This window comes from Tamandua tetradactyla, chromosome 3, assembly GCF_023851605.1.
Source record: "Tamandua tetradactyla isolate mTamTet1 chromosome 3, mTamTet1.pri, whole genome shotgun sequence".
Classification (NCBI taxonomy): Eukaryota; Metazoa; Chordata; class Mammalia; order Pilosa; family Myrmecophagidae; genus Tamandua; species Tamandua tetradactyla.
Window position 1 is genome coordinate 38,333,750 of NC_135329.1, and position 26,439 is coordinate 38,360,188.

The 26,439-nt window shown below is 35.1% G+C and overlaps 1 protein-coding gene across 1 annotated transcript in view; it reads left to right on the plus strand.

The window, feature by feature from the left end:
* CSMD1 (CUB and Sushi multiple domains 1) overlaps positions 1 to 26,439 on the plus strand; it is a 519,811-nt gene that overhangs the window by 126,004 nt on the left and 367,368 nt on the right. Inside the window, 2 exon segments of the mRNA XM_077151716.1 lie at positions 21,431 to 21,622; positions 22,062 to 22,188. Of these exon segments, the coding sequence (XP_077007831.1) occupies positions 21,431 to 21,622; positions 22,062 to 22,188 (319 nt within the window).

The following is a 26,439-nucleotide window of genomic DNA, read 5'->3' on the forward strand; positions in this document are numbered from 1 at the left end:
CAATTGCAACTAAAAGAATAAAATACCTAGGAATAAATTTAACTAAAGAGACAAAAAACCTATATAAAGAAAACTACAAAAAACTGCTAAAAGAAATCACAGAAGACCTAAATAGATGGAAGGGCATACCACATTCATGGATTGGAAGACTAAATATAGTTAAGATGTCAATCCTACCTAAATTGATTTACAGATTCAATGCAATACCAATCAAAATCCCAACAACTTATTTTTCAGAAATAGAAAAACCAATAAGCAAATTTATCTGGAAGGGCAGGGTGCCCCGAATTGCTAAAAACATCTTGAGGAAAAAAAACGAAGCTGGAGGTCTCGCGCTGCCTGACTTTAAGGCATATTATGAAGCCACAGTGGTCAAAACAGCATGGTATTGGCATAAAGATAGATATATCGACCAATGGAATCGAATAGAGTGCTCAGATATAGACCCTCTCATCTATGGACATTTGATCTTTGATAAGGCAGTCAAGCCAACTCACCTGGGACAGAGCAGTCTCTTCAATAAATGGTGCCTAGAGAACTGGATATCCATATGCAAAAGAATGAAAGAAGACCCATCTCTCACACCCTATACAAAAGTTAACTCAAAATGGATCAAAGATCTAAACATTAGGTCTAAGACCATAAAACAGTTAGAGGAAAATGTTGGGAGATATCTTATGGATCTTACAACTGGAGGCGGTTTTATGGACCTTAAACCTAAAGCAAGAGCACTGAAGAAGGAAATAAATAAATGGGAACTCCTCAAAATTAAACACTTTTGTGCATCAAAGAACCTCATCAAGAAAGTAGAAAGACAGCCTTCACAATGGGAGACAATATTTGGAAATGATATATCAGATAAAGGTCTAGTATCCAGAATTTATAAAGAGATTGTTCATCTCAACAACAAAAAGACAGCCAACCCAATTACAAAATGGGAAAAAGACTTGAACAGACACCTCTCAGAAGAGGAAATACGGATGGCCAAGAGGCACATGAAGAGATGCTCAATGTCCCTGGCCATTAGAGAAATGCAAATCAAAACCACAATGAGATATCATCTCACACCCACCAGAATGGCCATTATCAACAAAACAGAAAATGACAAATGCTGAAGAGGATGCGGAGAAAGAGGCACGCTTATCCACTGTTGGTGGGAATGTCAAAGGGTGCAACCACTGTGGAAGGCAGTTTGGCGGTTCCTCAAAAAGCTGAATATAGAACTGCCATACGACCCAGCAATACCATTGCTAGGTATCTACTCAAAGGACTTAAGGGCAAAGACACAAACGGACATTTGCACACCAATGTTTATAGCAGCATTATTTACAATTGCAAAGAGATGGAAACAGCCAAAATCTCCATCAACAGAAGAGTGGCTAAACAAACTGTGGTATATACATACGATGGAATATTATGCAGCTTTAAGACAAGATAAACTTATGAACCATGTAATAACATGGATGGACCTAGAGAATATTTGCTGAGTGAATCCAGCCAAAAACTAAAGGACAAATACTGTATGGTCCCACTGATGTGAACGGACATTCGAGAATAAACTTGAAATATGTCATTGGTAACAGAGTTCAGCAGGAGTTAGAAACAGGGTAAGACAATGGGTAATTGAAGCTGAAGGGATACAGACTGTGCAACAGGACTAGATACAAAAACTCAAAAATGGACAGCACAATAATACCTAATTGTAAAGTAATCATGTTAAAACACTGAATGAAGCTGCATCTGAGCTATAGGTTTTTGTTTTGTTTTGTGTTGTTTTGTTTTGATTTTACTATTATTACTTTTATTTTTTTCTCTATATTAACATTCTATATCTTTTTCGGTTATGTTGCTAGTTCTTCTAAACCAATGCAAATGTACTAAGAAATGATGATCATGCATCTATGTGATGATGTTAAGAATTAATGATTGCATGTGTAGAATGGTATGATCTCTAAATGTTGGGTTAATTTCTTTTTTTCCGTTAATTAAAAAAAAAAAAAAAAAGAGAAGGGATAATTGGAGATGAAGGGATACAGACTGTACAACGGGACTGGATATAAAAACTCAGAAATGGACAGCACAATACTACCCAATTGTAATGCAATTATGTTAAAACACTGAATGAAGCTGCATGTGAGGTATAGGTTTTTTGTTTTGTTTTTTTTGTTTTTTTCTTTCTATTATTGTTTTAATTCTTATTCTGTTGTCTTTTTATTTCTTTTTCTAAATCGATGCAAATGTACTAAGAAATGATGAATATGCAACTATGTGATGTTATTAAGAATTACTGATTGTACATGTAGATTGGAATGATTTCTAATTGTTTTGTTAATTCTTTTTTTAATTAATAAAAAAAAAACAAAAAAACTGTGCCTTGTAAAGGCCTCTCTCTCTCTTGTCTTTTTTTTTTTTTTTCAGCTGACAGAACAACCTTTGGTATTTCTTGCAGGGCAAGTCCCTTTTAAACATATTCCCTCAGCATTTGTTTGTGTGTGAAGATTTTAAACTCTCCCTCACTTTTGAAGGACAGCTTTTCTGGTTAAATAATTCTTGCCTAAAAATTTTTTTCTCTTAGAATATTAAATATGTCATACCACTGCCTTCTCACCTCCATGGGGCCTGTTGAGTAGTCAGTACTTGGTCTTATGTGGCTTCCCCTGTAGCAGTGAATGGCTTTTCTCTTGCTGCTTTGAGGGTTTTCTTCTCCTCTTCGGCATCTGACAACCTGATTAGTATGTGTCTTGGAGTGGTTCTATTTCAAAATATTCCATTTGGAGTTCATTGGGCTTCTTTGATTTGCATATATATGTCTTTTATAAGGGTTGGGAAGTTTTTCCTAATTATCCCTTCTTAAAGTCTTCCTCACCCTTTTCTCTTTTCAGTCTGGGACACCAGTGATTCTTATATTTGTGTGCGTCATCTTGTACGTCATTTCTCTGATATTCAATTCAAATTTTCCCATCTTTTTCACCATGTGTTCTTTAGTGCATTCACATTCAATTGTGTTCTCCTCTAGTTCACTTATTCTTTCTTCTGCTTCTTCAAATCTGCTGTTGTGTGTCTATAACGTATTTTTTATTTGATCTATAGTATCTCTCATTTCCATAGGATCTGCTATTTTCCTATTTACTCTTCCAAATTATTTTTATGCTCCTCTAGTGTCTTCTTGATATGTTTTATGTATTTGGCCAACCCATTGAAGTTATTTTGGGGATTTGTATGTACTTATTTGATTACTTGCTCCAAATTCTTCTTTAATTTGGTCATTTGGCCATCTCTTCTTCCACCTTCATGTGCTTTGTTATTTTCTGCTGATTTCTTCACATTTGATTATCTTGATAAGATTATTTCAACAGTTTATTTCCCTAGCTCACCTAAGGCTTTATAGTTGCTTGGATTTGCATTGAAGGCTTCCTTTGGCATTCGGTGTGTCGGTTATTCCAGTCCAAGCAAGGCCAAAGCCTCTCATGGGAGATGTAAGTCTATTTGGACCTATATAGGAGATATGGCAAAACAGCAACTTGCTAGGGTACACTTTCCCTACATTCCTGGTAGATGGTGGTCTTGGTTCACCTCCTTCTCTCAAGCCTGCTTTTCCCTGACTGTGTCAGCCAGCTGGGTGGGGTCCAAACCAGGTAAAATTTCAGTCAGTGAGGCAGTCTCCATGCATGCTGGAGACCTCCAGCCCTGAGAGTCTGAGGTGGATGCTGTGCATTTTGCTGGAGAATCCACTTGAGGACATGATGGGTCTGATGATTACCGGCCTTCTGAGGAAAAGGAAACTCAGGCTGTGGAGTTGTAAGTTTCATCCTCCCCAGCCCTCAGCCAGTTTATATGTGCTCTGCTAGTCAGCAGCCTGCAAGATCCCTGCCCACCATGAACCATGGGACACTGATGTGGGGCTGAGGCTCTTGGTGCTTTTGTATGGCTCTCTAGCATGCCCCTGTCATTCGCACTGTGAGTGCCATGGGATTCCATGGAGAAAGGACACAGACTGCAGAGCATAGTGTGTTTCTATTGCCTGCTAATTGTCAGATCAGCTCTGCTATGCTCTGTGTCCCCTCTCCTCCTAAGGGGAGACTCCCCAAGTCATCCCCAAACCAAGCACCCGTAGTAATGTGCCTCAGGTTTGGGGCTAGATACTGCACACCACAGCAAGTTCTCTGAGTGGGCTAAAAGAAGTCTGTGGACTTCCAAATTCCTATACCTGAGCTCCTGGCTTTGGGGCTGAGAGATGACTCCTAAACCGGTTGTGGAGATGGGGAAGCTGGAGGGCTCAGCTCCTTCACCACTGTGGGGTGGCACATAGCAGCCGGCCCCAGAGTTGGACATGATTAAAATAAATTCACGCAATCCTTTGTGTCATAATCTCTCCACATTTTTATCTAGGTCCTCCCTATATAATGTGGCCACTCATATCTTGGAACTGTTGTCCTAGTCATTTTATGCCTTTTTTCTATTTATTTCATAGAAGGAAAGTTAGCTCTGCTTCTCCTATACTACCATCTTCCTGATTACTCATTTTTATTTTGCATTTTGATTTTGCTACTTAATTCTTCATGATGTTTCATATATATGAAACCTGATATCCTGTATGTAAAAGTTCCAAATAAGCAAGCATTATATCTCAGCACAGTGGTTTGAGGTTGAACTATGGTCCTACAGTTCATATTATTAATATCTCAGAGGCAAGCTGTATAAGACTGATTGGCACTTACAAGTCACAATTAAACTGATGGATGGCCATCACTCCCACAGAAACTATTTGATAGAATGGGGTATTGAAACTGAGGACTGGCACTCTTACCTCCTAATGCTCTCATAAGCTAGATAGAAGTGGTCTGGTTGCTGCTGTCACTCCTTAGGAATTGATGACATCACAGAATTGCTTGTGGTGGTGCATTACGGCATATGCTTTGAGAATTACTTCAAATTTATTTGTTGTAGAATAATAAAAGTAACAACATATGAATAATAACAACTGTAATAAATTTGAGTATTGTTGATAATCCCATATATATAGAGAGAGAATTTACTTATGAAGAGCGCAAAGTGTTTTCATAAATCCTTTACCTTTTCTTATAGAAACCTTCACAATGTAGGGGCAGGAAGAAATACACATTTAACACTTAAGAAACTCAGAGGGAAGGAGGCAAAGGGGAATGAATTTGAGGACTTAGTCCAGTATATTATTTCAGAACTTCTCAGATGACTCTCCTTTTCTCCTTCTCTCCCATGCCCTCCCAACTAGTCCCAGTGCCCATTGACCCAGCTTGCCTCCTGATCAGAATGTTCTCAGCCTCTCCCTCAGTGTGGATCCATTCATTCATCAATCTTTCTATTTGTTCTACTCAATGTCTTTGGACATTGTCCAATATGGGTCCCTGAAACTTTCTCCTAGATTATTCTTTAAAAAATTTTTTTTTTATTTTGGCAATAAAGAAATAGACAAAGAGAGTGTTTAGTTTGCAGGCTGTCAGAATGTGATATACCAGAAAAGGAACAATTTTTAAAGAGAGGAATTTATTAAGTCGCTAGTTGACAGTTCTAAGGCTATGAAAATGTCCAAGTTAGAGCAAGGCTGCAAAAAATGTCTGATCTAAGCTATCATGGAAAGATACTTTGATTCAAGAAGGTGAATGATGTTCAGGGTTTCTCTCTCAGCTGGAAAGGCACATGTCAAACATGACAACATCTGCGAGCTTTCTCTCCAGGCTTCTTGTTTCCTGAAGCTCTTCCAAGAGCATTTCCTTTCTTCATCTCCAAAGGTCTCTGCTTGCATGGGCCCTCATCTTGTGTGTGTGTGTGGCTCTCTGAAGCTTTTTCCAAAGTGTTTCCTCTTTTAAGGATTCCAGTAAACTAATCAAGACCCACCTGGAATGGGTAGAGTCACATCTCCCTCTAATCAAAGGTTAATACCCACAATTGCGTGAGTCACATCTCCATGGAGATTACCTAATCAAGTTTCCAACCTAAAGTGCAGAAGAGGGATTAAAATAAACAGCTGCATCCACAAGATGGATCAGAATTAAAACATGGTTTTTCTAGTGTACATAATCCTTTCAAACTGGTAAAAAGAGGAAAGCACATTATTCATGCAATCAGGGCTCTTGACATTACTTGCCTGAAGGATAATCTCTTGAGGGTTAGTGTAAAGTTCATTTGATTTTGGGTAAATTTGATATGAATATATTCATTATGTTTCTTGATAAAACATTGTCAACTTTTCTGGGGAAAAGAAAATTGAACAGTTAATTTATGAGTGAAAAAAGAAGTATTGATAAGTTGTTAACTCTACAGTGGGAATTTAAAGAATATTTTCATTTTTATTTATTAAAATTTGGGGGCAAAATCAGGTGAATCTTCTTTAGCAAATGAGAAGGGATATAATCAAAATATTTATCCGAGTCCCTTATTCAGTTGACATATTTCTGGTACTAGTAAGAATGGCTAAAGGAGTCCAGTGGAAGTGGCACATCCCCTGAGAGGCAAGTTCCTTTCCAGAACCCATAGGAGGAGGGTCCGCTTCAAAGGGAGCACACTCTATATCAGAAGTCAACTCCTTAAGATGCTGAACGGTACACTTTCTCGTTTGCTCTTCGCTTCTGCCTTCTCAGAGTTTGACTTTTGCCTCCTTGAGCTAAAGCCTGAAATTCAATTCTGTGATAATTAAATCCTTGGACTGTGAGGTCCTAGAAAGATTCTGCCCTTTTCTGGGTTGCCATCATTTATTTCATCTATAGCGAAGCTCTCAAGTCTAACTTTTTTAGAATCCTGTAATTTTAACTTTCTTGTAAGATTATTGTAGGGATTAAAAGAGATAACATGGACAAAGCTGCCTAATACAATGCATAGCAGAGAGGATGTGTTTTATAAATGCAAATTACCATCCCCTCTTACTGTGACAATATCCCTGCTCCTTTCCATGATCATCTTCATTGAAATATGCATCTTGCAAGTCACTCAGTATATTTCAGTTTCCTAAGCATATAATAGATACTTAAATCTATGGGGATAAATAATAAATTAACCATGGCTTGCATTTTCCTTATTAAAGTAAATTTATAAGAAAAACCCTCAGTTTGGATTCTCCCATATCAAAACAAATAAATACAAAATGTAAGAATCACTGAAGTTTAGAAAATTCATATGAAGGCAGTTAAAATAATATCCTGAGAAACCTATACCCCTTATGAGTGATTGTTTTAAAGCTAAATTACTTATTCTGCTGTTTCTAATTGCTCTCTTTTTCAATTTTCCCATCATTTTCATTTAATGGATTTTCTCTTAAGCAATATGGCAAAAATATTCTGAAAATTTTCCTAGCTTTATAATTATATAATTAAATATATTATATTATATATTAATTATATAATTATATAATAGTTATTATATAATTATATAATAATTATTATATAATTATATATAATGTATTAATTATATAATTAAATAATTATATAATTAATTCAATTTGACAGAAATACTCATTTCTTTAAAAAATCATTGTTGAAAGTATGTGCTGGTGATAAAAATATGGAATTTTAATATAATATAATGGCAACATAGTTTCTTTATGGTATTTGGATTACCTTGGTAGAATTTCCTCTCACTTTCCACATTGTTCTTTATCTTTTTATTATAATATTTAATTTCACATGCAGTCCAAATCTGTACTTGATCTAGTTTTACTTTCTATTCTGTTTCAGTATCAAATGATATCTAAGTATGTACTGTGAAATTTTCATTCTTCTTAACGTCCTATTTGGTTGGCCATGAATGTTCTTTAGTGGTGCAAAATCCCAGAACCAAATTCTAAAGGATCAATATTAGTTCATCAGATGCTTGAAATTGTCAAGGAATTTTAAACAATTAGTGAGTTTCAGAGTTAAAAAAGAAAACATAATGAGATTTATTTTTTAGATATATTATTTTTAGACAAAATAGACTTTTGTGGAGAGGTAATTATTTCTTAAATATTGCTGCATGTAGAAAGATAAAAACCATCACTCTGTTTTGCAATATGTTCTGAAGATAATAAAATTACATTTCATTTCATGTAATTTTATGTAATAAATTGTGATATATGGTAGGCTGAAGTCATTTCGTTGTACTTGTGCTTCTGGACATCCCCTTGTATAAATGTATATATGTGTGTATGTTTTTTATTATTATTTATGAAAATGAAGGAAGCATCCACAATCAAGCTTGACATGTGTTATTTTACAGTCCTCTATGTGCGCTTTGGAAAGTACAGGTGGCTCATTTAGAAGCAGCCATATTTCTTGCTGAGTGGCTGCCTATAAATGGGTGCCCTGTACTACTATCCTGTTTTCACAGAAGCCCTCCAGAAGTAACCAAAAGACGCCAGCTCACTGAACTCCTCCTCTGAGTACCACTTAAAAATGATGCTTGTCCATTCTGTTCTCCTTAATTTCTCATTTATGTAGTATTAAGACATCCAATGAAATTCAGCCCTGAGGAGCAGGACTATGTCTTTACATTTAAATTCCATATAATATACGGTGTCATGTGAAAATACCATATACTAAGTGCTCAATGATATGTGTTGAATTGATGAGTCAATGTCCCTCTAAGTTAGAATATGTTGATCTTTGTGGTTATATGGCGATTTTCTTCCTATACAGATTGTGAGCTCCTGGTGGGCAAGGACTAGAGTTAATTAATTTTGCATCTTCAGTACCCTGCAAAATATCTAGAGCAGATAGGCACTTTATAAATATATACTAACTGATTTAATTAATAAATTAATAGTTTAGCTAAAAGTTTAAGATACTCTAGATATGCATTCTCAACCAGATATCCATTAATATATTAGGTCAAAAAAGAATAGAAAATGTTTTATTAGGAAATTATACCCTCGAATATATTTCATGAGAAAAAGAAATATTGCTAGATTAAGCTACTATATATAATATAGTAGCTTCACCATCAGGTAGAAATCATAATTAAAAGGACATTTTAGGAGAATAATACTAAAAGCTTACTTTAACACTCAGAGTAGTAGTTTTCCACATCAACATTTTTATTTTAAATTAAAATATGATGCAGAAGTCATGTATAATGTGAAAACATTTAGCAGTAAATCCTGACAAATACTAATATTAATCAGATAACTGTAGGCTAATTCTGTATCATAAAAGGAGCAGTGGTTATAAAAACGTATGGAGGTTCCTATTAAAAAAAAAATTAAAAAGGGAAAAGGACCTTTTGTGCTTTCCCCAATCATTATCACCAATATACAGAGAAATGGGTACATATGCACTTACATAATTGGTTAAAAAAAAAAATAGAAAAGCTAACAGAAAATAAGTGTCAGGGACAACAGAGAATACAAATATGTTAGAAATAAGAGTGAATGCATTTGTTATGATTAAATGCCAGTGTTGATTCATGTTTTACATATTTCTATTACTTGTTTACTTAGTACACTCTGTTGCTATTTGTTATGTCTGATTTTTGTTTTGGAGTATAACCTTCATATAGACCAAGATTTTCTTGTTCTATGCCCCCTAAATGTTCAGTGTATACTTATTTTTAATTACTGTATAGAAGTTGTAAGTAAAGAATTTCGTTACTTCTCCAGATTAGGACCATAGATTCATAATGAGACAACAGTAACATTTATAACTTGACACTACTGGTGTTTCTCTTGTATCTACTCTATCTCTTGCGTGAGCTCTGTTCTTTACCTCCTTGTTTTTTCCTCATCAGAGACAACCCATCTTTCATCTACTGGTCTTCCACCTCCCTTCATCTCTTTTGAGAGAGATGCACTATCATATATTTCCAGAGAATATATTAATATATTTTCATGCTTAATAAACACCCTCAATCTTACCTTTCATCTATTACTTCAGTTTGACCTTCAACATTAAATAAATATCATTGCAGTATTCCTGCCTATGCATTTTTCCACTCCAATCTATGCTCCATGTTACTACTAATTATCTCTTTAAAATACAAATGCATTTGCGTCACTTCTTTGTGTAAACACCTGTGCCTGTTTTTTCCCCCATTATGTATTCAGTAGGTCTGAGCTCCTCAGTGTTTGAGGCTAGCCCTTTCCAATCTTGTCCATAACCTTTCCTGTGTTACAGCAATCCAATCCTAATCCCAATATCCACATATTCAGCACAAATGTATGCAGATAAGATGCTACCAGAAATTGTTGTCTTCTCAGGATATACCACATTCTTTTAAACTATAGCATTTTTATAAGACTCCTCCATCTGATTTTCTGATCTACTGAATGTCTAATCATCCTTCTAGATGGATCAAATAGTACCTTTTCTACAAAGCTTTGTCCTCTTCCTTCAACAACTCCTAGCTTCCTTTCGTGCCTCTCTAGGTTGTCACACAAATGAATACATAGCATTTATCATACTGTTTTTCTCAATATTTATTTTCTAATCTGTAACCAAGTAGACTGTGGACGATAGGGGCTCTGTTTCATTCAACTGCACTCACACTGCCCAACAAAGTTCCTGGATCAGAAGTGATAATAAATATGTTTTGAAAAGAGAGTCACTGCCCTGATTATAAATTCTTACCACCGTGTATAGGTTAAAACAATATTCACTAATAAGATGCATTTAAAAACTGATCCAGATTGATTGAAATGGGCTCAGTCTATTCATTTCCAGTCAATCCACTTAGATGCTGGATCCTGATCTTGCTCCAAGTTCCTTGATTCTCAAATTCTCTAAGATTTAAATATCCTCGTGCTAACGATCCACGATGTTTAATGCTTAAAATCAGTGACAAGCTGAATAATTGGACTTCTTTTATGAAAAGTTTCAAAACATATTAAGAATTCGGATTACTGGGTAGCACTGCAGAAGGTCTTAGTTCATCAAACATTAAAGATTTATTTTAGGTTTATATATTTAGAATTATGAAATATTTCGTGATTGACTCCTGGAATTCTTAGCTGTGATTAGCTTGCTTTATGTTACTCACGATTCATTTGATAGTCAGAAAAATAGGTGGTTATTTTGGTTACCTGATTTTTATTCATGGCTTTGCACTTTTTTGATGTTTTACTCTGGAGCTCATAAGTTCACTTTTCTGTTTAAACATCATCACCATCCTATTGAATATTGCTATTTTGAGGGGGAAAAAAAAGAAGTATTTTTCCCTAAGATTGCTCACACATTCACAGAATAACAATGACAAAGCTTAATATAAATGTACAAATGGTGGGGAAATTTAGTTAAATAAAAAGTAGCTGACAAATCAATTTGAAACCAATAACAGTTCTAGCTAAAAAAAAAAGTAGATATATATTAATAAATCATAATTTAAAAATCAAACACATGTATTCCTCAACCAGATTGTATTTATGAGTGAGAGTTGAGTTTTAAAAAAATGGATAATTCAAGCATTTCAGGAAATACACTATTATTGAAATTCTCAAGTGAATAACAAAATAAGTTTAAGCAATGGCCTCTTCTTGAACTCCTTTTCTTTCTGTATGACTGCAAATAAAGAGTTAAATAAAATTGAGTATTTAAATTTCCTATGTACTTTCCCTTTTTACTGAATGTTTGTATGAAAATACAACCTTTTTTTTTTTTTTTTGAGAATGTCAGTGTTTCTCAGATAACTGAGGAAATTTTACCGAAAGGTACATTTTCCAAAATGAAATAAATAAGTTTTAGGTAAAGTTATGAAATAATGAGTCTCTATAAACATTTAAAGTTTTTTTCAGTTGCTTTTGACAGAAGCTATGAGAGATTCATAAATGGCAAGTATTCTTCTTCAATTATGTTTCAAAGTTTGTCTGAACATGAAAGCACATTCTCAAGAGTTGCTTAGCTTGAGTCTAAGAAATTCACATCATTTCAGTTCCCTTTGTTCAGCCTACATGGATTTCATTTGAACATTTTTTTTTTGCACACAATGGCTTTATTTGGAAGATAACAAATAGTCCAACTACTTGAAAGTTTAAACAAGTGTCTTGTAACACTAACAATTTGCAAGATTTTGAAGAAATATCAGACTTAATCTTTAAAAATATTAAAACTGGGAAATTATTGCAAAGGACATGGAGTGGTAATTTTCACCAGTCTGATGTTTGAAGCTTATTTTTAATAGAAAGTTTTGTTCGTAGCACCTTTGCTGCTTTTATGAATGCAGATTACCAATTAGACCCAAGCATTAATTTTTAAATTAATTTATTTACTTATTAATTTTAAAAAATTAACAGACCAAATAAAACACCAACATTTTTAATCAGTAATTCACAATATCATCACTTAGTTGCATATTCATCATTTCTTAGAACATTTGCATCAATTCAGAAAAAGAAATAAAAAGACAATAAAAAAGAAATAAAATGAAAACAGAAAAGAAAAAAAAACAGTCTATACCTACCATACCCCTTACCCCTCGCTTTCACTGATCACTAGTATTTCAAACTAAATTTATTTTAGCATTTGTTACCCCTATTATTTATTTTTATTCCATATGTTCTACTCATTTGTTGACAAGGTAGATAAAAGGAGCATCAGTCACAAGGTTTTCACACAGTCACATTGTGAAAGCTATATCATCATTCAATCATCCTCAAGAAACATGGCTACTGGGACACAGCTCTACATTTTCAGGCAGTTCCCTCCAGCCTCTCCATTATGTCTTGGATAACAAGGTGATATCTACTTAATGCATAAGAATAACCTCCAGGATAACCTCTCGACTCTGTTTGGAATCTCATCCATCGCCACTTTGTCTCATTTCACTCTTCCCCCTTTTGGTCAAGCATCAATTTTAACTCAATGTTTTGACACAAATAACTAGCTTTAATCTTTTTAGAGGGACTACAGAATAAAAAAGATACAGTTACTTTATTTGTACACTGTTTTCTTACAAATTAATGCCCTCAAGATAAATAAATGTAGGATATCTTCTGTATGTTTTCAAAGTTATTTCTCTTGAGCAGTCAGAAGACTAACCGTTCTAAGACACATTACATTCTAAGTAAGGCAGAGATATCTCTTCCTTGGAGGGATATCTCTAGAGATGTGGTTATAATTTCTTAACAAAATATATTTGAATTTTTATGAACAACAGAAAAACCTCTCCTGAAGCAAACAGCAAGCAACACCACAGTATTGTATATCATCATTTCAGAATTCTGATATTGCAAATCAATTCAACTTATTTATCAATATTTAATAACAGTGTTGAATATTTTAGAAGGAAAAAATGATAGTATATTATTTATTAACCATGGCAAGAAAAACTCAATTGAAATGAATCCCATTAAATTTATGGACAAAGAGATAGCAGAGCTAAGTTTGCTTTCCTAGTATATGTGGACAGAGCAAAAGCCCGGGAGTCAAGAACTGAATCTAAGTCTAATGAATTATGATATCTTGAGAGATGCTTTGATTTCATGGTACCGACTTGCCTTGGGTAATTTGTGTAGGCAGGCCAATTTTGTCATGCAGCAAACAAAACAAAATAAAAAGTAAAGTTTCTAGAGAACTGACTCTAAACCTTTCAAAAGGTTGACCAATATAACCTTCAATATTTCCTCCAGGTATAAATGTCTATGATTCCACCTCTAGCTATACATTTCCATGAAATTATTAAATCATAGCAGAAGCTTAGAAAGAAGAATATATTCTTCAGTGGAGTGAAAAATTGGACACCTGAATTCTGGAATGCCCAAAAACTTTTTTTTTTTTAACTTTCTTACAGGAAAGAGGAATGTATTTCCTATAACAGCATTGGATGAACATAGAAGCTTTAGGTATTTAGAAATTAAGCATAGAACTTCTTTTCAAGCAATAAATTTCATGATGCAATCAAAAGTCTTAGGTGGTTTTTTGCAAAAATAAAAGAAAGCATCATAAAAAATAACAGACAGTTGTTAGTATAAAGACTAAGTACTAGCTCATAAATAACTTTGCTGACCTTGTATGCATGACAAGATGTGGCTAAAAACAACAGGAACTTGTGGGGAAGATAGTGAAATAAGAAGTTCTAGTGCTCACTCATCCTTGAAAAACAGCTAGTGGATAGACAGAAGCTGCCTGAAACAACTGCTCTGGGGCTCTTGGGTTCCCATGGAGGCCATGGGAACACTGTGCAGCAACGAGGGAAGAGCAGGGCAAAGAGGCAGAAAAACTGCAATAAAGAATGGAGTAAGTCACTCTGTGGCAACTATTGGCACCTATCCTCTACTCTTTTTATTTTTTTATCCTCCACTCTTGAAGTGAGCCGCCTCAGGTCCAATCCTTGGTTGGCTGCTTTGGATGGGGAGGCATGTGGAAGCACTCTTCCCCAAGAGTGAGTAGGGGCACAGCTGATTACTGATTATGGCTTTTCATCAGTGAATTTAAATCTCTGGGTATTGACTCTGAACTGCTGTTTTAGCCCACCCTGGACAAGGATCACTACAGCCATTGTTTCAACCACACCCCAAGTGGATGAAGGCAGTGCCTGTTTAAAGATGCACACTCTCCTTAAGGCTATGGGGAACAGTTTACTGCAGAGCAGCATCTTCTGGAAAGGCCAGGAAAGTGCATACTTTGGGAGCCATCGAAAAGCTTCTTAATGACTTTCCTGACCCTCACCCCAAGGCTCTTTGGAAATTATCTCTGCCACTCTTTTGGGTCTCTGGTCCTGTTTGGCTGAGAAATGCTGATTTGGGAAAGTCCTCTCTGGGGTGATCCTCCTCCCAGAATTTGCCCTCCAGACAAAATATAGCTAAGATAAGGTAAGGAGAATAAAAAAAAAAAAGAGGCAAAACAGAAACAAACAGAATGGATCACAGTTCCCAAGAAGTAAAAGAGGAAAGAAAGCTTTCTCTTGGGAGGGAGGACAGGGATGAAGCAATTGCACAAAGAGTACAGTCTTAAAAATTGTACTGCATTCCCAGGATAAGAATCAGATGAAGAAGAGTTGAAAAATTATGATCAGTTAAACATGAGCAACTCTAGAATAAGTTGAACCAAGTATCAAAAAAAAAAGAGCCTTAACACAAAGCCAATCAAGAATGAAACCCAATGAAAGAGAGTAAAATGACCTGAAAAGTAAACTAATCAAGATAATCTGATATCCAGACTGCAGAAAAAGTTACAAGTCACATTAAGAAACAAGAATATACTGCCCAATCAAATAAACAAAGTAAAACATCAGAAGAGACAGAATTTGGAACAATTCATCAAAGATGTTCAAACAAATCTCCTAAATAAATTCAAGGAGATGAAAGAAAATTTGGCTAAACACATAAAGAATATTAAAAGACACTGGATGAACATAAAGAAGAACTTTAAAATGTGAAAAGTAACCTAAAAGAACATATGGAAATGAAAAGCACAGTAGAAGAGATTAAAAACACACCAGAAGCATACAAGAGCAGATTTGAACAGGCAGAAGAAAGAATCAGTGAATTAGAGGATATGACAATTGAAATCTTAAAGACAGAGGAACAGATGGAGAAAAGATGAGGAGAAAATTGAACAAAGTCTCAGGGAATTGAATGACAACATGAAGCACAGAAACATACACATCATGGGTGTCCCAAAAAGAAGAGAGAAGGGAAAAGAGCAGAAAGAATATTTGAGGAAATAATGACCCCAAATTTCCCAACTCATATGAAAGACATAAGAATTCAAGTCCAGTATATACAATGCACTCCAACCAGTATAAGCCCACATAGACCCACTCCAAGGCACATACTAATCAGAATGTCAATTGCCTAAGATAAAGAGAGAATTCGAAAAGCGGCAAGAGAAAAGTGATTTGTCACATACAAGGGAACAGCAATAAGATTAAGGGCTGATTTCTCATCAGAAACCATGGGAGTGAGAAAAAAAGTAGTATGATATATTTGAGGTACTGAAAGAGAAAAACTGGCAGCCAAGAGTTATCTGTCCAAACTGCCTTTCAAAAATGACAGATTAAGATATTCACAAATAAACAGAAACTGAGAGAATTAATCAAAAAGAGACCTACCCTACAAAAAATACTAAAGGGAGTTACACAGGCGGAACAGAAAAGACAGGAGACAAAAGCTTGAAGGAGAGTGTAAAATGAAGATTATCAGTAGGGGTAACTAAAAGGATAAAAAGATAGAAAAAAATGAGATATGACATATAGAAACCAAAGGATAAAATGGTTTAAGTAAATACTGCCTTTCTATAAATGATATTAAATCTTGATGGATTAAAATTCCTAATCAAAAGACACAGATTAGCAGAATGAATAAAAATAATGATCCATCTACATGATTCATACAATAGACTCACCTTATACCCAAAGAAACAAATAGGTTGAAAGTGAAAGCTTGGAAAAAGATATTCCAAGATATTATCTCATTTACAGGAGACACACCCTTAGTTGATAGCAGATGTAATGAGCCACAGCTGCAAGCAACTGAATGATGATTTAATAAATCAACTAGCTATGAAATATCCTTGCCGCAATGGTCAGGTCAGTGCTTGCCTGAACAGACAACTGGGCACGTTACCTGGTTAAGTTGACAGCAGAACCTAACTATCACAGATGTAAAGAACTCGTACAAGGAAAACTATACAACATTGCTAAAAGAAATCAAAGAAAACCTACATAAACAAGCGGGCATTCCATATTCTTGGATTGGAAGACTAAATGTCATTGAAATGGCAATTCTACCCAAATCAATTTACAAATTCAATGCAATCCCAGTCAAAATTCCAAGAGCCTACTTTGCAGAAATGGAAAAGACAGTAATCAAATTTATTTGGACATCTCAGGGACCCAAAACAGCAACAAATATCTTGTAAAAGAAGAATGAAGTTGGAGAACTCACACTTCCTGACATAAGGCATACTACAAAGCTATTTTGGTCCAAACAGCATGCCACTCACATACATGTAGATATATTGACCAATGGAATTGACCTTAGAGTTCAGAAATAGACCTTCACATCTATTTGAGAAGGTTCCCAAGTGGGAAAAACAGATAAAAGAACCTTCTCAAATTTAAAAACTTTTTTGCTTCAAAGGACTTTGTCAAGAAAGCAAAAACGCAACTTTCCCAATGGGAGGGAGTATTTGGAAGCCACATATCCTTGTAAGGGTTTAATGCCAAGGATATATATAGAAACCCTACAACTCAACCATTAAAAGAAAAATAATTTTAAAATGGGCAAAATACTTGAATAGACATGTTTCCAAAGAGGAAAGCAAAAATGGCCCATAAAGCATAAGATAAGATGTTCCATAGCACTAGCTTAGGGAAATGCAAAATCAGAACCACAATGAAATATCATTTCACAACCACTAGATGGCTACCATTTAACAAAAAAAAAAAAAAAGAAAAATTTACAAGGGTTGAAAGGGTATGAAGAAATAGGAATGCTCATTGATTGCAGGTGGGAATGTAAAATGGTATAGCCTCTGTGTAAGACAGTTTGTTAGTTCCTCAGGAAGCTACATATAGAATTGTCAAATGATTTGGCAATCCCTTTAGTAAGTATATACACAGAATAACTGGAAGCAGGGACTCAAATAGATATTTGCACACCGGTGTTCATAGCAGCATTATTCACATTTGCCAAAAATGGAAGCAAACCAGGTGTCCATCAATCAGTGAATGGATAACAAACTGTGGCATATACATATGATGGAATAATATTCAACCTTAAGAGAAAAATAAGTCCTGATGCATGCAACAACACGGATGAACTTTGAGGAAATTATGTTGAGTGAGATAAGCCAGACACAGGAGGACAAATATTGTACAATCTTGCTGATATGAACTAATTATAAGTAAACTCATATTAGTTAGAATCTAGGTTACCAGGAGATAGAGTGGGGAGCAGAGTGGAGAATGGGGAGCATCCTCTTAATTTTTGCAGAATTTCTAATTAGGTTGATTGTAAATGGCTGGTAAGGAAGATAGCACATTATTGTGAGTGTAATTGACAACACTGAATTATGCATGTAAATGGGGTTGAAAGGGGAAGTTTTGGGCCATGTATGTTACTAGAAAAAAGTTAGAGGATAAAATATGGGACTTACAACACAATGAACCATGTTGTAGATGATGACTGTGGTTAATAGTACAAGTATAAGAATGTTCTTTCATGAATTAAAACAAATTTACATCACTGTTACAAAGTGTTAATAATAGAGTGGTATATGGGACAAAATGCACCTAATGCAAACTATAGACTATACTTAGTTTATATTATTTAATTAATTGTAACAAATGTATCAAACAAATGGAAAGTGTCAACATTAGGGAGGTATATGAGAGTGTTATGTTTTTGTATGATCTTTATTTAACCTACAAGTTCTTTAATTAAACTAATAATAACAATAATTTAAAAACATTATGTGAAGTGAAAGAAACCAGACACAAAGCTCTACATATGGTATTATTCCATTTGTATAAATGTAAATATAAATAAATCTATAGAGACAGAATTAGATTAGTGGTTATGTAAGCCTGGGGAGGAATAGAGGGTTTGAAAGGTGATTGCTAAGTTTGGGGTTTTTCTTTTTGGAGTAATGAAAATGTTCTGAAAATTGATTGTTGTAATGAATGCCCAACTCGGTGATAGCATTAAAAGTCATTGATTCAACTTCAGATTGTAAGACAGTGGATATATCTCAGTAAATGCTTTAAAAAAATACAAAGTTAAAAAGAAATAGAAACAGTAATAGGATTGAATATTTAGAAAAGGAATAAAACAGAAATGCCTGTAAAATATTCATCCCAAGTAAAGTTTACATGACTTTTTTATTGAGAAATCATCATTGGTTTCCTTATTTCATTTTTTTTTTCATACTTGTTCCTGCCTAGTTCCAAAAAAGACTTTAATGCAAATTTTAGAGCAGGGGAAAACCTTTCTTCACACCAATTTTAAAATGAGTTATTTTTGGATGTTAGAACTTTGGTAATTTATTCAATTGACATCTTTAAAGGTCATACTCTCTGAACATAGGAGGATCTTCTGAATGACATTTTAAGAATTAATATCAATAAATTACCTGTAGTACTTATGAGACATTTCCTAAGTCACAGAGGAAAATCACTGCCTTTACTTTACCAACATAGGCATAAACATCAAAGGAAGAAACCCTAAAATCTAATACATGCTGTATAACAACCTACTGTCAGGAAATAATTTATTTTAAAAGTGAAAGGTCTTGGAGAAGTTACTGAGACCATTTCTGGGTCCAATCTTTCATGATTCCTATCAGATATTTGTGTCTCACAGCTTAGTTTAAAAGCTTTAAATGAAATGGGCCAAATTATTCTCATTCTGAGTTCTGAATATAGTCCTTTTAACCAGTTGACAAGTTTAAATGATGCCAGGCATTTATAAAATTTTAAATATTGCTAAATTATGTAGTTCTTTTAATGGCATTTACACCAACTTCATCAATCTAATCCAGTATTTTAAACATTTTTGGTTTCAAACTATTCATTCAATAAGCATTTTTAAAAACCATAAAAATATAGATTTCTAGTGCCCCCTGAGAAATCAGAAGCTCAGATCACACCAGCAAGACAACATGTCATGACTGCTCATTGACTCAGCCTTCCCCTGCCTCTCAACCCCTTTTGTCATATGTATGCATCTTTCTTCACTGGTAAGACCTGCATCACACCACTAGTATTTTAGCCTATCACCTTAGTATAGATTTTTTTTTTAATTCATTCAGAGTTATGTTACAATTATAAAAAAAAATTATAAACTTTTTACCCTTTTTGTTTATATTTTATGTACCTGGATTTCATTTGTCTAATGGATATTCCCAATTTTGTGCTCCACTGGCAATTGATGCTCAGCCTCAGCATACTCTATTTGAATTCAGAGTAATACTCTAGAAACATTATTTATTGCCATTAGTGGAGCCTGCTCAAAGCGTGACCTATGAAAAGTCCCACTTCCTGACACCTTCCCCCTCTTCTATTTCCCCCCTCTTCCTGACACCTTCTATGATATTGATTTCTAAAGCATGACTCAGAGTCTATCACTTCCAAACACAAGAACCAAGTAAAGCAACAAAAACTTCCATTTGTTTTCCTTGTGTGAAAAGAAGACAGGGCTAAATGATCTGTAATGCCTCTTATGATGCTAACATTCATGCTTTTTGTTATATATTAATATAATAATTGAGTACGTCACAATCTCCCCACTTATCTTTATACCATGCAGCCGGGACATAGCCACATATTTGGATTATCCTCGGAACCATATAGGATTGGGACCATTAAATTTTTCCTTATTCCTTCCTCTTCTTTGTGGAAGTTTAAAATTTACTTTTCTCTATATTCTAGACATCTTGAATTACAATTTATTGTATTTCTTAAATAGATCAGAGTTTTCATAAGCTCACTAATGGTAAGCCTAATGCTGCTACTTTAGAGAAGAAAACTTTGCTTAGCATCTAAGTGTAAATTATCAAATTTGCATACTTTCCTTTCCTCCATACAAAGAGTTATAGAATTCAATCTCAACTTTATAGACATCTCCTGGGTAAAATTGTATGGTGAATTTAAGTATATTTTTCCTAAGTAGAAGGTATCTCAAAATGCAAGTTATGATAGACAGATTTAAAAAAAGTGCAAATGTAGCACATTCCTTTTTTTTTTTTCTTTTTTGAGAAATGGAAGAGTTGAGTTAGGTGGATATAACAGTAAGTAGACCACATGATATTTCAAGTTTCCAATTCTAATTTGTAAAATACTCAACGTTTGCATCATGGTTTGAAGAGAGAAATATGTTATTGTGAGATTGTCTTCACAGAAGGTCTTAAAATATTGCTTCATACAAAAGCAATATGCAGTTCTCAGCATGACAGAAGCTGAATCTTCATTTCCACCATCTATATAGTTGGGTTTAAGAGCTCAGTTTGATGAAGTCATTATAATGATTCACTTATGGAATTTCTATTTTGCATGGAGTTGCTAGAGATGCTGATAATTGTGTGTCATGAGGTATGTGGCAGGTAGTAATTCATAAGTCCTCAGACTTTTGCGGGGAGGAACAACTTTTTAATTCCCCATGAAGACCTTAGAGTTTGGAAGAAGTGGGCATGAGGATTGGTGGTTTTTGAGAATGGTTGGTCAAGTCCCTGCAAAGATCCCTGGTGGCACAAATGTGTGTAACCTTCCCTCCTGCATGTCCCAGGTGGTGACAGAACAGATTTGGAGGCAGCAAAGTCTTGCAGTTCAGTCAGGTAAAGCTTTGCAACTTACTGTACACATCTAGTATTCTGACTGGAGATATGGATTATAGCTGGCTGCACTGGTGACCATTCAGAAATTTTTGAAAAAAGACTTTCCTTAATAATATTAATGGGGAGGAACAAATAAGGTTCCCCAGCTTTACTGCATCTTTATTTTAGTGCTAGCATATGTTCTACCTTTACTTCTCTTGCTGTCCCTTTCTTTCTTGTAGGTTTTGATCTAGTAAAATGTGAAGATCCAGGAATCCCTAACTATGGCTACAAGATCCGAGATGAGGGCCACTTCACTGACACTGTAGTTCTGTACAGCTGTAATCCAGGCTATGCTATGCATGGCAGCAGCACCCTCACCTGCCTGAGTGGAGACAGAAGAGTATGGGATAAACCACTGCCTTCTTGCATAGGTGAGTTTGAAAGCAAGTTCGGATAACTGCATGAAAATTTGACCTTGGAGCACTTGCACCATATTGACTTGACTTAATGTTTTCTTTCTAGATTGTGTGCGTGTGTGTGTTTGCATTCCTAAAACTGTGTGTGTGTTTAAATTTTTCCCTTGAGTATGAAAGATTTCTTATTTATTTAGGATATGGGCTCAGATATATTATTGGGATTATAACATGAGTGTTTCATTGTTTTATCTTTCTGGCTATAATTATGTGGAAAATAATGCCTGTCAGGGTAATGGTTGGGAAGAAATAAAGAAGGGAAAAGATAAAGTTAGAATTATTGCGATCTTTTTTTCTCTGTATATATTGCTGAAATGATCATTTGGGTTTCTAAAGAAGTTAAATAGAAACTTGTGATATGTGGAGTATATTCCCCATCTTTCCATATACTTTACAGCGGAATGCGGTGGTCGGATTCATGCTGCCACTTCAGGGCGCATCTTGTCTCCTGGCTATCCAGCTCCCTATGACAACAATCTTCACTGCACGTGGATTATAGAGGCAGACCCAGGAAAGACCATCAGGTATTCCTTTTATTTTGGTTTCAGTGATTTCAGAATCTAGGCGTGACTTCTATTCTGATGGTAGAGATAATACTACATACGTTATCCATGATGGGATGTAAATTTCTGACCTATAGAAGAAAACCTAAAGTATGAGTACATTTATTTTTGGCTCACTTTCTTACTCTGATACTCCTTTGAAAACTGTTAAGCCATATATGACAAAGATGAAAGGAAAGTCTATGTTATGGATTTACTTGTCTCCCCAAAAGAGTGAAGTTCAAGTCCTCACCCCAGGGTCTCATGAATGCAAAGTATTTAAACGGCATCTTTGAAGATGTTATTTAAAGTGGAGCCACACTGAATTCGGGTGGGTCCTAAACTAACGTGACTGGTGTTCTTATAAGAAAATGAAAATTTGGACACAATAGGAGTAAGACAGGGGCAGAGAGAGAGAGAGACATCCATGTGGCAGGCAGATGGATTATGCCACAGGCTGAAGAACTTCATGGGTTACTGGTGTCCACTGGAAACCAGGGGATAGGCAGCAATGCATTCTCCACTTTAAGAGGATGCCCTGATGGAACCTTCATTTTAGACTTTTGATCCCCAGAACCATGAGATAAAGCATTTATGTAGCTTAAGCCAACTGGTCTGTGGTACTTTGTTGCAGCACCTCTGGGAAACTGAGACAGTGTATCAGTTAGCTTTTGAAGCATGACAAACTATCCCCCAAACTTAGTGGTTCTGAATGACAGCTGTTAATCTTCTCCAGACTTTATGGGTTGTCTAGGCAGTTTTTTTTTTTTCTGATCTGGGCTACCTTGGCTGGGATCCAGTGGTCTAGGATGGTCACACTCAGTTATCTGGACTTCAGCTGGGACACTGGGAAGACTGGAACCTGTCCGCCCAGGATTCTCTTCCTTTATGGGCTAGTCTTAATCACAGGAGGGAAGGGTTCCTAGGAGCAAAGACGCAACATTTCCGACATCTGCTTGCATTACATTTGTTAACAGGCTATTTGGAAAACCTGGTCAAGATAAGAATTCAAGAAATAGACTCCACCACTTAATGGGAAGACACATAAAGTCATGTTACAAACAGGGATGCGAGGAAATTGTAGTCATTTTGCAATATTCAGAATAAGTTTGAGATTATCAAAAAGTATTACAGTGTAAAGTTACAAATTTAAAGGAAAATGATTTTAAAATGCAGAAAGTGTGCAAACATTTCAGCAAAAATTTTTGTTCTATTTCAATTGAGCCCTATCGCCATAAACACCAGTGTGTAAATGTCCATGCATGGCCCCACTCTCAGCTCCTCCAAGTATAGACCTAACTAGAGGGTTTCAGTATCATATGGCAACCCCACACCTAACCTGTGGAGCTACCACACTGTACTGCAAAGAGTTCACCACTCCGCTTCCCTACCAACAGTGACTAGGCACATCTCTCTCTCCACCTTTTCTCCAGTGCTTGTATCTCTCTGCTCAGCTTTAGACAATTTTATTCACACATCATTCAATCCAATCTAAGTTACAATCGATATTTTAATTGAGAGTTTTACAGTACTAAGGTGAGATGGTGAGGGTTTTTTTTGTTTTTTTTTTTGGTATACTATATGGTCATATTTCATTATTTTTCCATGAGAGTGTCTTGTTATTGCAGCACCATTTGTTGAATTTTTGTATGTTTGTTTTGTTTATTTTGCTTGCTTGTTTTCTGGGAAGTGCATGGATATGGTGAGATTTTTAAACCAGTACAATTAAATCAAAAGTAAGCAAATGAAAGTAAATTAATATTCTTAATGCAAGTTCTCTGTGTTCTAATCTGAATGTTGTATCAAAAATACACAGTCCATGAAGTAAAGAGTTATTTCAAAATAAGTTTTTTTAATCATAGTTCTTGATGAACTGGAAGAGAACACTTATTACTCAGTATTTTTGAAAATCCTTACCTCCTTCAGCTAGCATTGTTCTTTAATTGTGGCTGTTCTTAAATCTCTCTACAAAATTTATTTTTAAATCTCCTTCCCCCACCTCCTGCCACCAGCCTCAGTCCACATGTCTCTGATCTTAAACTCCTCCGTCAGGCTTTTGTGCCCCACCAAAAAGTAAAATCTGGACAAGTCAGGTCCTTCTAAAATATTTTAAGCTGAAAACAGTTGGGAAGCCAAAGCCAGAAACCTCTTTCTAAGGGAGATGGAAGGGTGGAAATGTTCATAAATTAATGCTTTTTGTCCGTATTAAACTTTTTAGTACATATTATATGGATAGCATAGACTCATGGGGTTACAACTTTATGACTCAGTAAAAGTAAAATGGGATGCAGTGGAGTGAAAGGAAATATTTATATAGAATGTAAATATCACAGAATATTTTGTATAGGAATTGGCTCACATCACTGGGGATGGGCCACAAGTTGGGAACCCTAATGAAGGTTTTTGATGAATTTCCCTCGAAAAGCTGGTCGGTTGAAGTAGAGAAGGAAATTCTCTCTTCTGCCTGCTGGAATTATCACTCCTCCTTTTAAGGCCTTCCACTGACAGGATGGGACTTCTCTCATTATTGAAGGCAGTCTCCTTAGTTGGTTATAGATGTAATCAGCCATAGATGCAATCAGCTGACTGATTTCATAGTTCTGAACCTATGAAATATCTGCCCAGTAATGGTCAGGTCAGTGCATTAATGTGCTTACATCAAGATCAATGATTAATTGGAGAACTGTTAATCTCTCAAAATAAAACTAAGGCATATTTGAGTAACAAATTGTGTATTTTTCATAAAAATCAGCAGCCAAATTTCCTTCCAGATAAATAAAATTAAATATTGGGTTTTACCTTTAAACTCCTGGACACTTGATTTGAGTGATACAAAAGCCAGTAGACTGGTTTTGATTTTGAAAAATCCTAGAAATTAAAGATGATGAGTTGGACGACTTTACCTAAACATCATCTATTTTTAAGAGAAGTTCACATTTTTCTATTTCTTGCCATTGCCCCTGTGACTTGTTTTCCTAGAATTAGAATGAATACTTTCTACTACTAAAGGAAAACCAAGTGATGAATCCACTTTTTGCAGCTGAATCTAATACTTCCTTAACATGTTAATAAGAAAAGAGAAAATAAATTAATAATGAATTGAAGTAATAAAAAATGTGCTTTTTTATATCAAGAATTGCTATTTTTTAAAGAAAGCAAAAGCTTTATGGTGAACTTCTGATGTCACCTTAGACTCACCAAAGAAATGTCATTGGAAGCTGAATAGCAATTGCTCTTAGAACACAAAGCTGCCCCTTCCCCTAAAATAAAAAGCTTACCTCCCTGCAGTGATTCTAAGAAATGAGACATTAACACTGGTACATGAGTGTTAAGTAAAGCAATGACTTTCCGGGAAGTTCAGCTGTTTTTCCAGCTAGGTCTTTTGTCAGTCCAGGACCCACTTTGCATAGTATTTTGATGGACTCCCCCACAGCTGAGGAATAAACTTTTATGTTTAAAAAAGCAGAATGAGAAAAGAGACGGTGCCTACATTGTTATTCCAGGAAGTCTTCTTCTGTATTTATCTGTCAAAGATGAGCGTTTACACTGTCAAATGCTTAAACAGCCTTTTAAAATACAAGGTATAAACTCCTTCTTATTAAGTTAAGAGGGAAGTATCGGTATTTCTCATTAGTTTTCTCAAATGATACTCAACTTCCTCCAAATTGTTTCCAGTGATTGAGCTGCTGTCATTCAAGAAATATATATTATTTGGGGGGGGGGAGGTTTGGGCAGTAAAATACTCAAAAGCACATAATATACAATTTTAGGCAAAAAACTGTACAGAGGCTCAGAAAAAAATAGGTTCTAGTCTTATTTGATATTCATCTGCTAGGTTATTGTCTTTGTTATTTCATTGGTAATATAGTGAATATTTCCTACCATGTTTACTTGAAAATGAGGAATACATCAGTAATATAAACATGAGCTCAAGGAACAGTTTAAATATTAAACATTGTTAATATAAATGGAATGCATTAGTGAGCATTCATATTATGATTTTTTAAATGTAAATGTTTTTCACTCTCAAAGGATGAATACACAGCAGATTATCAGAAATTATAAAAAGGGATGGTTTCAATTATTCAAGACAATTATTAGTAGGCATAATTTGATTTCATGAGGCCCAGAGCAATTTCTGATTGTACCTTGCTGTGAGTTTTGGTTTGAGGGAATGGAAGCCCCCAAAATAGTTATTATAAGGCACTTGGGTCTGCAAGAAGTTTTCAATTT